This window comes from Microcaecilia unicolor, chromosome 3, assembly GCF_901765095.1.
Source record: "Microcaecilia unicolor chromosome 3, aMicUni1.1, whole genome shotgun sequence".
Classification (NCBI taxonomy): domain Eukaryota; kingdom Metazoa; phylum Chordata; class Amphibia; order Gymnophiona; family Siphonopidae; genus Microcaecilia; species Microcaecilia unicolor.
Window position 1 is genome coordinate 478,930,109 of NC_044033.1, and position 14,074 is coordinate 478,944,182.

The 14,074-nt window shown below is 41.8% G+C and overlaps 1 protein-coding gene across 1 annotated transcript in view; it reads left to right on the forward strand.

The window, feature by feature from the left end:
- Positions 1-14,074, forward strand: part of KCNQ5 (potassium voltage-gated channel subfamily Q member 5) — an 846,390-nt gene that overhangs the window by 724,766 nt on the left and 107,550 nt on the right. Inside the window, 1 exon segment of the mRNA XM_030199036.1 lies at positions 12,154-12,371. Coding sequence (XP_030054896.1) covers positions 12,154-12,371 — 218 coding nt within the window.

A 14,074-nucleotide genomic window follows, 5' to 3' on the forward strand; every position in this document is an offset into this window, starting at 1 on the left:
TTGAGGCATCTGCACCTTACTCTCTTCATAGCTATGGGGCAGGGTCTAGGTCCATCTGGAAAGCACAAAATATGAATAAACCAGTGAGTTCATGGCCTGGATCAGGGGTTTCCAAACCTATCCTGGGGAATCCCAGCCAGTCAGGTTATCAGGATATTCACAGCGAATATGCCTGAGAGAAAGTTACATGCAGTGGAGGTACTACATGCAAAAGAATCTCAAACATATGCTGTGAGGGCATTCTGAAAACCTGACAATCTGAGGGTCCCACAGAGCAGCTTTGAGAACTACTGGCCTAGAGAAAAGAACAGCTAAAAAGTATTCTAACATTACTGGACACTCACACCCAAGCAGCGTGCACTTCACACATACAGGGGGAGATTCTATATATGGCGCCTAAAAAAATCAGTACTGAAATCAATGCCAACTAAGTGTATTTTATAATCAACACCTAGATTTAGGTGCAGATTATAGAATACGATTACTTGATATCTCAGCGCCTAAATCTACGCGCATCTATTTACAGCAATGAAAATGTGGCGTAAATCCCAGCACGTAGATTTACAGGCACTGGACCACATTCTATAACTACACATGCAAATTTCAGAACACCCACAAGACACTCATTTCCCTGCCCATAACCATGCCCCATTTTACCTGCGTGCGTTAGACGTTTGGTGCATTTCATTACAGAATACGCTTTGCTTGTTTTGCACCTAAATTTTATTTAGTGCCAATTAATGCTCATTATTGCTTGTTAAGTGCTGTTATCAGTGCTCATTACCTTATTAAGCCAATTAAGTTGCGCGGGTTGTTATAGAATCCACACCAATTTTGGCACAGAACTCTAGGCGCACTATATAGAATCTGGGGGACAATGACAGTGGAAAGTAGAAGGATACTAACTTAAGTTGGCAGGAAGCCCTACCTATGGTAGACATTGGTCTTCTGGCTCCAGATATAGTCAGCTGTTTTTGCATGACATGCCACATGTGTACAGAGCAAAAAGAGCACGTGCTTCAAGAGCTTCCTGTTATATTGGCTCTGTTTCTCAATGTGGTTGGAAAATCAGATATAGAAATATACAGATCTGTGATGGCTTTTCTCCCCATATTATTCTAATGGTGTTGACACTCAATCCTAAAGGGTAGGTACGTACCAGAAGCCCTTAGATGGAACTGTGGAGGTGACACTGCCGACTGGCCCTACCTTTATTGTCCTGTGTTGATGGATTTTGAGAGACCATGATAGCATTGCAGGGACTGACGAATGGTCTCTGCAAGGGGAATTTGTGCTATGCCAGGCTGTGGCCAATGCTATAGCTTAATAGGCAGGATAGCTTTATTTTGTAAAGGAGGGAAAAGATTGAATGAAAGAAATAAAAGAGTTGTATAATGCTATGGCACATCTTGACTATACCAGCAGTTTTTCATGATTTGCAGCTTATTAAGACATTGCTGATTAATTTCTTTGGAATGTGATAAGCCTTTTCATAAATCTTGCTGTTGCTTTTTTTTCAATTATATTTCTATGACACTTGGCCAAATAAGTCTTTCAAGGAGAATGTCAATGGAGCATTTACGGCTTCTTGCCGTTAGTTCAAACTGATTGCATTCATTGAATATATTTTGTGTGCTTTCCTCTGTCCTTTTTTCTACAGTGGACCAATACCAGAATGACTTTGCACATCCAAAAAGGGTTAAGGATCCAAATACATATTTTAATAAAATGTTTAATAAATTTGATATCTTCTTTTCAGAAACAAACCAAACTGGTGCATATACTAAAAACCAATAAAATAGCAAAAACATAATTAACATATTAACATATTAAAATCCAATAAAACATCAGAAACACAGTGTAAAACAAACAAAATCAAAGAAATAATAGGATAAAAGAGATTATAAAATTCCAAGGCAATACAATAAGGGACTCATTTTCAAGAGGAAAAAATGTCTAAAAAATGGCATAAAGTGCCATTTGGACATTTTTCTTCCCAAAACATCCAAATCACAATTTTTTAAATCCATTTTTAGACCTTTTCTATGCAGTCCATTGGCAGTACATCCAATCACCACTGGAGGAATAAAGGAATGACCCTCCTTTATTCCCACAGTGGTCACTGACCCTTTCCCACCCCCTCCCCCCCCACCCCCCAAAGATGTGAAAGAAACAGTACATACCAGCTTCTATGTGTCAGATGTTATGGACAATCCTATTACAGCAGCTAGCATGTCCCTGGAGTAGCCTAGTGGTTGGTGCAATGCACTGTGGAGAAGGGGACTCAGGCCCATAATCCACTCTAATTGTTACACTTGTGGTGGAAAAGTGTCACCCCCCCCAAGCCACCATAAACCTACTGTACCCACATATAGGTGACACCTGTAGCCATAAAGGCTATTGTAGTTGTGTATAGTTGTATACAGTAAGGTTTGGGTGGGTTTTCGGAGGGTACCCCACACAATATAAGGGGGTAACGGTGAGATGTGTACCTGGGACCTTTTATGTGAAATCCACTGCAGTGCCCTGTAGGGTGCCCCACTCCACTGCTGGGATGTCTGTGTGGCTAGTCTACTAAGAATGCCGGCTCAGGGTTTTAAAAAGGTTTGGACAAGTTCCTGGAGGAAAAGTCCATAGTCTGCTATGGGGAAAGCCACTGCTTGTCCCTGGGATTGGTAGCATGGACTCTTGCTACTATTTGAAATTCTGTCAGGTACTTGTGACCTGAATTGGCCACTGCTGGAAGCAGGATACTGGGTTAGATGGACCACTGGTCTGAACCAGTATGGCTATTCTTAAGTTCGTATGTAACTTGGCACTTAACGTTAGGTGTGTCAGAGGTACCAATAATTAGCATTTATATGCATAGGTGCTAGGCACTATTCCCTAAAGTGCTTAAAGGTCTGTACATGTGGGCGGAGCATGGGCAGACCATGGTTGTATCCTCAAGCGATGCATGTAATTTACAGAATACTATCAGTCGCTCGTATTGCTTGGTGTACTTAAGCATGCCAACTTAGACCAGCCATTGACCTGCCATAAGTGGGCAAGTCTAAATTTTAGTGCGCCAGGGCAACTCTGCGCTTGTATTCTATAACAGCTAAGGCACCTCTTTGTGGCACCTATATCTGGCACCAAGCTATAGAATTATCCATGGGCGTAGTTTGATTGTTTCATTTGGGGGGGAAGGATGGGGCGGGGTATATTAGCATATTCATATATATATATGTGTATGTATATATATATATATATATATATATATATATATATATATATATACACACACACACATATATATATATATATATATATATATATATATATATATACGCAAATGTATATGCTAATATGGAGGAAGGAAGGGAGAAACAGCTGGCTTTTGGGGGAATAACTATAATGAATATGTTTGAGATATCAAGCCAGCTCTTTCTCCCTTCCTTCCTTCCTTCCTTCCTTCCTTCCTTCCTTCCTTCCTTCCTCCTTACCCAGCACTCCCTCTTCCTCTCCAATAGTATTTCCCCACCCCCTTTCCCATACCATGCCAGTGTTGACCTTAGAAATGCATAGGCTCTATATGTATATCCTTCAAGAGGTAGTATGTCATGATTTAGGCTCTAAAACCCTTTCTGATATTTTGGTGCCACCTCAGTAAGGCCAACACACAATCAGGCTCATTTTCAAAGCACTTAGCCTCCCAAAGTTCCATAGAAACCTATGGAACTTAGCCTCCCAAAGTGCTTTGAAAATATGCCTCCATCTCTCCACTACAAAACACTATACACAAACTTGTGCAAAAACACACTCATAACCTTACCAAACCATAACAGCACTAATTCCAAGGACAGGACGAGCTACAACCTTATGCATGGAAAGGCAGCACTGTAATTACACCGGGCTCTAAAACACCAATACACTACCTCGTGAAAAAAACAAAAACAAAAAGGGCTGCAAATACTACACGCTAGCAGAATACTGCACCTTGATCACACATGAAAAACACATGACACAACAGACATGTCAGAAGGAACTAGAAATCAAAAAATATGAAGGCAAAATACTGAACTGGAAAGTTACCTCAAGAAGTCAAACTCGGCAAGCAGCAATACTAGAGAAATTGAAACTTAAATGCAAAATATCACAGATGCACATTTCCAAAAGCTGACATATTCCAATTAATAAATTCTGAATAAAATACTTTTTTCTACTTTTGTTGTCTGAGCATTTAGTTTTTCTATTCACTTTGGTCCCAGTGCCTTCTGTTTAATGCAGTGTCTTCTTTCCATTTGATATTTTTTCTCTCACCATGTCCATCATCCTCCTGTGTCCTTATGCGTCCTGTCTACCATCTGTAGCCCTGTCCCTATCCTTCCTCCAGTTTCAGCATCTGCCCTCAAAGTGTTCTGATCCAGCCCTTAAATTCAGCAGTTTTCCCTCCATCCATGTCCAGCATTTCTCCTCTCCCTTCTCCTTCATCCATGTGCATCTCCTTCCTTTGTCTTTCCTTCCCTACATCCTTGTCCAACATTTCTCCTCTCTTCCCTCCCCTTCATCCATGTGCATCTCCTTCCTGTCTTCCCTCCCCTCCATCCATCCATCCATGTCTAGCAACTCTCCATTCTCCCCTGCCCTCTCCTCCATCCATCAATATCCAGCAAATTTCCTCTCTCCCCTGCCCCCTCCATCCATCCATGTCCAGCAACTCTCCTCTCTCCCCTGCCCATCCTGTTTCTTTCCATCCCCTTCCCCCTTCTAGCCAGCGTCTCCCCCTCTCTCCCCCCTTCGCAGCATCTCCCATCTCTCTCTCTCTCTCTCTCTCTCTCTCGTTCCTTCTCTCTCTCTCTCTCTCTCTCTCTCTCTCTCTCATTCCTTTCCATTGTGTTCTCTTCCCCCTTCCATTCAGCATCTCTCCTCTCTCCTCCCCTTTATAGGATCTTCCATCTCTCTGTCATTCCTTTCCATCCAGCGTCTCCCCTCACCCCTCCATCAATGTCCTCCCTCACTCCCCTTCCCTGCTATGGCAGCCAGGAGGAACTGCAAGCTTCTGTGCTTTACCCTGCCCTTTCCTGCCTCTCTCTCACTCACTCTCTCCATCACCCCCGCACCCGACGCTGCTACAAAACAAAATAAAAACTTCCATGCACTTCCCTTTCCTTCCTCCCACTCGGTCACTCATTCCCTCCCCCTCCCTGGCAAAGCATAATGCAAACATGTGCGGGGCCGTACTCCTGCTGCATGCGCCGCTGCCGGCTTCACTCCTTTCTCCGGAAACAGGAACTTATATTATGAGGTGAGTGAGGGAGAAGGAGGGAGGCCGCCAGCGGCGCGTGTAGCAGGAGTACGGCCCCGCACACGTTTACATTATGCTTTGCCAGGGAGAAGGAGGGAGTGAGTGAGCGAGCGAGAGGCAGGGAAGGAAAGAGAAGAACATGGAAGTTCACGGTTCCTCCAGGCTGCCATAGCAGCGACCGAGAGAAGAGAAGATAGTGGTGGGTTAGTCCAAGGAGGTTTGGGTAGGAGCAGCTCGTTTGGGGGGCACTGCCCCCCTCGCCCCCCCCCCCAAAAAAAAAAACTATGCCCATGGAATTATCCCCAAGGTGTGTACTTATAGGCTGGATGTGTGTGTGTGTTCTTTTATGCAGAAAATACCCACACAAAAGGAGAACCAAAAAGATATGTCCATAGCTTCTCCTTGAAAGTTGAGGCAAAATCCATGAGTAAATAGTGCCCAAGGATTTGGTTCCAGTGTAGACAGTCTGAATATCACCCCTCCCCCCCCCCCCCCCCCCCCCCCCATGAAGCATTTGAGACCAACCGGACTGTAAGTCATGGAATCCATTATCTGACATTTAAATATGCATGAACATCTCTATCCTTTCTCAATCATGCAAAGTCAATCTGATACTGGTCCTCAGAGGTTGCACATGGAGCATGCTCAATGAATGACAGTAGTATGGTCTAAGAGCAAGAAATCGCAATTGAATTTAGGGAGGGCAATTTTCAGATGACCTACTTAAATAGGTATTTGGATATTTACCCATGTAAATAGCTTTGAAAACTGTTCTCCTAGTTCTTGTTAAAAACATGCCTATGTAAGCATCCAAGATACGGGATAACTTTTAAAATATGTGCCTGATTCTCATGAATTATTTGCCAGAGGCTCCTTTCCAGCCTGAACATAGTGTCTTATTTTTTATTAATATATGGGTATCTTAAAAATTGCTATCTTACCCTTCTCAGTCATCTCTTCTCTAAGTTGAAGAGCCCTAACCAATTTACCCTTTCTTCTTAAGGGGACTGTATGTTGCAGCCCTTCTCTGCAAATCCTCTAGTTCTGCTATTTCTGGACAATCAATTATGATGTTCTTGCTTTTATTCTCCATTCCTTTCCAAATTTACCCCCATATTCTATTAGCATTTATTTTGCACAACTGAGCCTCTGGCACATTGGAAATGAGATTGGAAGCCCTATTGACTTTCTGTATTTATTTATTTATTTATTTATTTTATGTAGACACAAAGAGAACCATTTTTTAATGACATTTCCATGGATAATGCACAAGAATGGCCTGTTACAAAATTGCCTGTCCAATATACATGTAAACTTACTGCCTAGATACATTTAAATTTACTCACTGAAGAGGTGTTCACAATGGCAGCGTTGAGAAAAGGTTTGCAGTTATGTGCATAGTTTTGAAAATTCAAATGTCTGAGCATAAGTTTACCCAGGAAAATGTTGCCCCCCCCCCCCTCCACACACACACAGCTGGTGCTAATGTAAGGCCACAGTTTTCCCAGAGTAATGTTCAAAGTTGAAGTGTGCATCGACTTTCTCTGAAAAGCCATGACACTTCACACACATAAAAATATGCATGCATTTTTTCACTCTTGCAAACATTTATAAAATTTACCTCTAAAGGAAGCAGTTTTGAAAACTGTGCATTTTGATACAAAGTCGGTCAGTGCTTTTGCCAGTTCTCAAAGGGAAAGTATGAAGTACTGCCCGTTTGAACACTGCTTGTGGACAAAGAACTCACAGAGAACTGCATGTGCATTTTCTGCAGAAATTATTCCCTGAAAAACAATGCATGTAGTTTTGCAAATTCAAAACTGTGTTTTGTTACCTCCCCTAATCTAACCCTGCCTCTGAGCCTGCTAATTTTCCCATAGGTAAAAAGTATGTGTGCTGCTGATACCTGCACATACTTTTTACCTGCTTACCAGATGGGCTATTTTCAGACAACCTATTTACCCACGTAAATGGCTTTTGAAAATTGCCCTCTGAGGTCGTAATGAATGATGAATAAAACAAATGTAGCAACTAAGCTAAAGGATGGGATTTGGAAAAGAAGGATTTATGGCACAGTGAGGGTTTACTGCCCAATTAATTACATGGTGTCTGGAAAAAACAGGACCCCTTACATAGTTTCAAAATACTTTGCAATTGTTTAAACATTTAGCATTATAGGCACGTTAACACTTTTAGCGCACGTAAACCATGTACGTGCGTTAACCATGTACATGCCTACAATATCCCTATAGGCGCCTACATGGTTAGCGCGTGCGCTAAGTGTAGGCACGCTAAAAACACTAAAGCACCTTAGTAAACAGGTCCCTAAATATCAGCTTTGAAAATACTTTAGTCCAACCTTTATTGGGAAACTCCCTCAGCAAACGCTGTGCAGCGTATGCCTTAATTTGTTGCAAAACTTTAAGCACAGCTTTATCTTCTTCACTAAATGCTATTTTACTACAATTGTTCTTAATGGTCACTTCCTGAATGAGGTCATTTTGAAAACAGGGATCATCTAGTTTTTACAGCATCTTGCAGCAACACCTGTCGATAATAGTAATAATTTTTTAGTAGTAATACTTTTGGTTTTGGGTTATTTGGAAAAATGTTGGGGAGCCCATTTTTTTCTGGACACTGTGTATATACTTCATGTGTCCATCGCGTTATTATTTGTTAACCATTTCTTGCACTGACGTCCTTTTACTAAAGTGTGACAAGTAGTTATCACATGAATTAGTGCACAGCCACAGTAATACTTACAGCACTGGCATGACACTTAGCACATACTAATTCATGTGCTAAATGCTTATTATGGAATAGGGTGGCGAATGAGCAGGGACTGTATCTTGCCATTAGCGCATGGGAACTTACTTCATGCTCTCACTGCTGCTAACAGGGCAGATGCACTTACAGTCTCCATCCAATCTGTCAATGTACCTAATCACTCAGGGGTAAATTCTATAGGTAGCGCCTAAAAATCAGTACCAATAATTTATCACGCTTACGGCCCAATTCTATATATGGTGCCTAAAAGTAACACGCGCTAGGCAATTACGCCTAAGCATATTCTGAATGCCGCACGTAAAACTATATGCAATATTTAGAATACACTAAGGCATAATTTATGCAACTGAATCTACAGGCGTCCATTTATGCCAATGAAAAGCTGGTGTAAATCCCTGTGCGTAGATTTATGCGCAGTAGCCCGTATTTTATAACAACGCATGTAGATTTTGGAATGCCCATGAAATGCCCATTTCCATACCCATAATCATGCCTCTTTTTGCCTGTGTGCATTAGAATTTAGGCGCAGTACATTACAGAATACGCTTAGCAATGTATGTGTGTAAATTCTAATTTTTGCCAATTAGTGCATCTTATTGCTTGTTAAGAGCTGCTACTACTACTACTACTACTACTATTTAGCATTTCTATAGCGCTACAAGGCATACGCAGCGCTGCACAAACATAGAAGAAAGACAGTCCCTGCTCAAAGAGCTTACAATCTAATAGACAAAAAATAAATAAAGTAAGCAAATCAAATCAATTAATGTGGACGGGAAGGAAGAGAGGAGGGTAGGTGGAGGTGAGTGGTTACAAGTGGTTACGAGTCAAAAGCAATGTTAAAGAGGTGGGCTTTCAGTCTAGATTTAAAGGTGGCCAAGGATGGGGCAAGACGTAGGGGCTCAGGAAGTTTATTCCAGGCGTAGGGTGCAGCAAGACAGAAGGCGCGAAGTCTGGAGTTGGCAGTAGTGGAGAAGGGAACAGATAAGAAGGATTTATCCATGGAGCGGAGTGCACGGGAAGGGGTGTAGGGAAGGACGAGTGTGGAGAGATACTGGGGAGCAGCAGAGTGAGTACATTTATAGGTTAGTAGAAGAAGTTTGAACAGGATGCGAAAATGGATAGGGAGCCAGTGAAGGGTCTTGAGGAGAGGGGTAGTATGAGTAAAGCGACCCTGGCGGAAGATGAGACGGGCAGCAGAGTTTTGAACCGACTGGAGAGGGGAGAGGTGACTAAGTGGGAGGCCAGCAAAAAGCAGATTGCAGTAGTCTAAACGAGAGGTGACAAGGGTGTGGATGAGGGTTTTGGTAGAGTGCTCGGAAAGAAAGGGGCAGATTTTACGGATGTTGTAAAGAAAGAAACGACAGGTCTTGACAATCTGCTGGATATGAGCAGAGAAGGAGAGAGAAGAGTCAAAGATGACCCCAAGGTTTCGAGCTGAGGAGACAGGGAGAATGAGAGAGCCATCAACAGAAATAGAAAACGGGGGGGAGCGGGGAGGTGGGTTTGGGGGGGAAAATGAGAAGCTCGTAGTTATAAAATACGCCTAGATTTACATGCAGAGCTGTGCATAAATCTAGTTGCGCTATCTAGAATCCGGGGGTTAGTGTGATTCTATAAAGAGTGTGCATCCTTTATAGAATCACCCTTAGGCATAAACTGTGCCTAAATGTAGGCACTTGCAATTAGGTCTGCTATAAGCAGGCTTAAAAGCCAGCACCTAAGTTTAGGCGCAGTTTGGCCATATTCTATATCGACGCACATAACATTTGAGAACACCTCAAGAAATGCCCTTATCCATGCCCCCAAACATATACGCGCATTAGGATTTGCATGCACATCGTTATAGAATAAGATACGCACGTAAATTCTAATTATTGCCAATCAGTGCTGATAATTTGTTGTTATCACCTAATTATCGGCACTGATTGACTCATTCCTCAATTAAGTTATGTGCGTGAATTCGGTGCATACTCAATTTAACACACGTAACTCATAGAATCTGGTGGTCATTGTATATAGTGCGCCAAACGTTAGGCAACAATTTGGCTCATAACTCCCATGCTACAATGGCAGTTACACGCCAAAATGAGGGTAAAACAGCAGGTGCATGCTTAAATGCACATAGGCGCTATTCTGTAGCTTGTCACCTAAGTGTTCCAGGGGCCCTTTTACAAAAGGGTTACCGCACAGCAACCTGAAACTACTGCCAGCCTGCCTCAAGCATGCGTCATTTCTGGCGCTATGGAAAATTATTTCATAAATTTCTAGCATGGCGCTAACCCAGCGATAATTGCACTACCCATTTACTGCCGGGTTACTACCCCCTCCCCCCAGCATGACCGCATGGTAAGAATAATCTTACCACGTGGCCATGTCTTTTTTAGGCGCTTTTTACCCACTGTGGTATAAAGAGCCTAGGCGTGTGGCAAAAACAGCTATCATAGGGCCCTTTTTACTTCAGCTTGGTAAAAGGACCCCTAGTGCCCTAGTGCATAATTGCAAGGGAGGCATTCATGTGGGAGAAGCATGGGCAGGCCATGGGTGTATCGCCAAGCAGTGCATGCAGCTTAAAGAATACTGTCAATTGCACGTGCAGGATGCCACATTTAGGGGCGCATATTTACAACTGCTATAGATGTGGCATAAGTGGGTGCACCTAAATGTTGGCATGCAACTGCCGACTTAAACTAGTATTTTATAGCAGATGTGGCATGCAAATTTGTCATTACAAAATACTAGCATAGTGCTGAGATTTTTGGAGCCTAACTTCGAGCACCCTTTATAGAACTGAGGTCTTAGGACCAGATTCTGTAAATGGCATCTAAAAAATAGGCATTAGTAGTAGTAGTAGTAGTGTCCAAAATTAGTGCTTAGCGCTGTTCTATAAACTGTGCCTAAAGTTAGTCATGGTTTATAGAATAGCTCATGGGGCCAGGGAATGCTCTTACATTTAAGCGTGGCCATTTACGCCACTGAAAACCTAGTATAAACACCCACACCTAAATTAGGCGCGGTTCCCCCGACCACACAGGTAAATTTGAGGAATGCCCCGACATGCCCACACTCCTCCCATGGCCACACCCCCTTTTCAGCTACACACGTTGGGAATTTATGCAACCTCTTTTTTACAATACACCTAAAAAGACGCATGCATAAATTCCAAATATTGACAATTAGTGCGGATAATTGGTTATTATCAGCCAATTATCAGTGCTGATTGGCTCGTTACTCAATTAAGTTGCATGCGTATTTTGGCACACGCCCAATTTAACGCGTGCAACACCTTATATAGAATATGGTGGGTAATTGAATGGTCAAGGGTTTTTTCTATGTTAACTGAATGGAAAGATGCAAAGAAACCCCACCCCCATCCATAGGTCTCACAGAGGCGTTTCAGTCACCATGTGATAATTTGGGAACTTACTGCATAGTATCTACAAAGCTCTGCTGCACTTTAATAAAAGCTCCTCTAAGTATTTTACTGCCTATTGTAAATTCTGCTATCTGCTACCCAAGTGAATTTAAAAGGATTATAACTGTTTGTTAAGGTATCAGAGAGAAGTGCTGAAAGATGCAGCCCATTCTATTTTGCACGAACACATCAATTACATAATCTTGCTTGCTACAATAATACTTGCATGTAGAAATTAGGATCTGTGTTCCTATATGCAAGCAACAATAACCAGAAATGCACTCTTCTGGGGTGTTATGCATGACAACGACCATAGGAACTTTTGAAGTTATGAGCTACATAATTACCACAGTTAAAATGTTACTATTGGTTACATTTTAACAAATTTACTGTAACCTAGTACTGTTTCCTTTTGACCAATGAAAACTGATCTTTAATAATGTGCTTCACAAATGAGTACTACTGTTCAAAATACGTATCAATATGGAAATGTAATTCCATATAACATAAAAGCACATTGATTATATATCCGAGTTCTGAAAAAAAAATTAAGTTTGATAAAATTTGATAAAGTGATGAATTCTAATTTCTAAATCCTGTTAAAGGACAGAGAAAGAACTATAGTGATTATATATGGAGTAAAATATGTCTCTTCTTTCCACAGCCAGAAATTAAGCTTCAAGGAGCGTGTACGGATGGCCAGTCCGCGAGGACAAAGTATTAAGAGTAGACAAGCATCAGTCGGAGACAGGCGGTCACCGGGCACTGATGTTACTGCTGAGAGCCCGACCAAAGTGCAAAAGAGCTGGAGCTTCAACGACAGAACTCGTTTCCGACCTTCTCTGCGGCTGAAGAGCTCTCAGCCGAAAACCGTGTTGGATGGTAAGAGCCCCTTCTGCTGCTTCTCTTTTTTCTATTTGTATATAAATAAAATATGAATTAGAGAAGGGTGACGAAAATGATAAAGGGGATGGGACGACTTCCCTATGAGGAAAGGCTGAAGCATCTAGGGCTCTTCAGCTTGGAGAAGAGAGAGCTGAGGGGAAATATGATAGAGGTCTATAAAATAATGAGTGGAGTGGTATGGGTAGACATGAATCGTTTGTTTTCTCTTGCCCAAAATACTAGGACTAGTGTACATGCGATGAAGCTACAAAGTAGTAAATTTAATACAAATAGGAGAAAATGTTTCTTCACTCAACGTGTAATTAAACTCTGGGGGCACGCTAGGGAGGTAAAATTCCTTGATGAAATCAAGGACAGCTTTATGGAGCAGCTGGTACAGGAGCCAATGAGAGAAGGAAAAGTTCTAGACCTAGTCCTTAGTGGAGCGCATGATCTGGTGCGGGAGGTAATGGTGCTGGGGCCGCTTGATAACAGTGATCATAATATGATCGGATTTGATATTAGCTTTGAAGTAAGTATACATAGGAAATCAAATACGTTAGTGCTTAACTTTAAAAAAGGAGACTATGATAAAATGAGAAGAACGGTGAAAAAAAACTTAGAGGAGCGGCTGCGAGGGTCAAAAATTTACATCAGGCATGGATGCTGTTCAAAAACCAAAAAATCTTAAATTGCCCGGAGTGCAATAAAATATCTCAAAAACACAAAAATCACTCCTGCTCTTCAAAAACACCATCCTGGAAGCCCAGGCCAAATATATTCCGCGTATAAGAAAAGGAGGACGGAAGACAAAACAACAGCCAGCATGGTTAAAAAGTGAGGTGAAGGAAGCTATTAGAGCTAAAAGAAAATCCTTCAGAAAATGGAAGAAGGAACCGACTGAAAATAATAAGAAATCATAAGGAATGTCAACTCAAATGCAAAGCGCTGATAAGGAAGGCTGAGGGACTTCGAAAAAAAGATTGCGTTGAAGGCAAAAAAACATAGTAAAAAATTTTTTAGGTATATTAAAAGCAGGAAGCCAGCAAAAGAATTGGTTGGACCACTAGATGACCGAGGAGTAAAAGGGGCAACCAGGGAAGACAAAGCTGTAGCGGACATATTAAATGAATTCTTTGCTTCGGTCTTCACAGAGGAAGATTTGGGTGGGATACCAGTGCCGGAAATCGTATTCAAAGCTGACGAGTCAGAGAAACTTAATGAATTCTCTGTAAACCTGGAGGATGTAATGGGGCAGTTCTACAAACTGAACAGTAGCAAATCTCCTGGACTGGATGGTATTCATCCCAGAGTACTGATAGAACTGAAAAATGAGCTTACGAGCTATTGTTAGTAATATGTAATTTATCCTTAAAATCGAGCATGGTACCTGAAGATTGGAGGGTTGCCAATGTAACGCTGATATTTAAAAAAGGTTCCAGAGGGGATCCAGGAAATTATAGACTGGTGAACTTGATGTCGGTGCTGAGCAAAATGGTAGAGACTATTATAAAGAACAAAATACTCAAAAGCATGGATTAATGAGACAAAGTCAACATGGATTTAGTGAAGGGAAATCTTGCCTCACCAATCTACTACATTTCTTTGAAGGGGTGAACAAACGTGGATAAAGGTGAGCAGGTTGATATCGTGTATCTGGATTTTCAGAAGGCGTTTGACAAAGTACCTCATGAAAGACT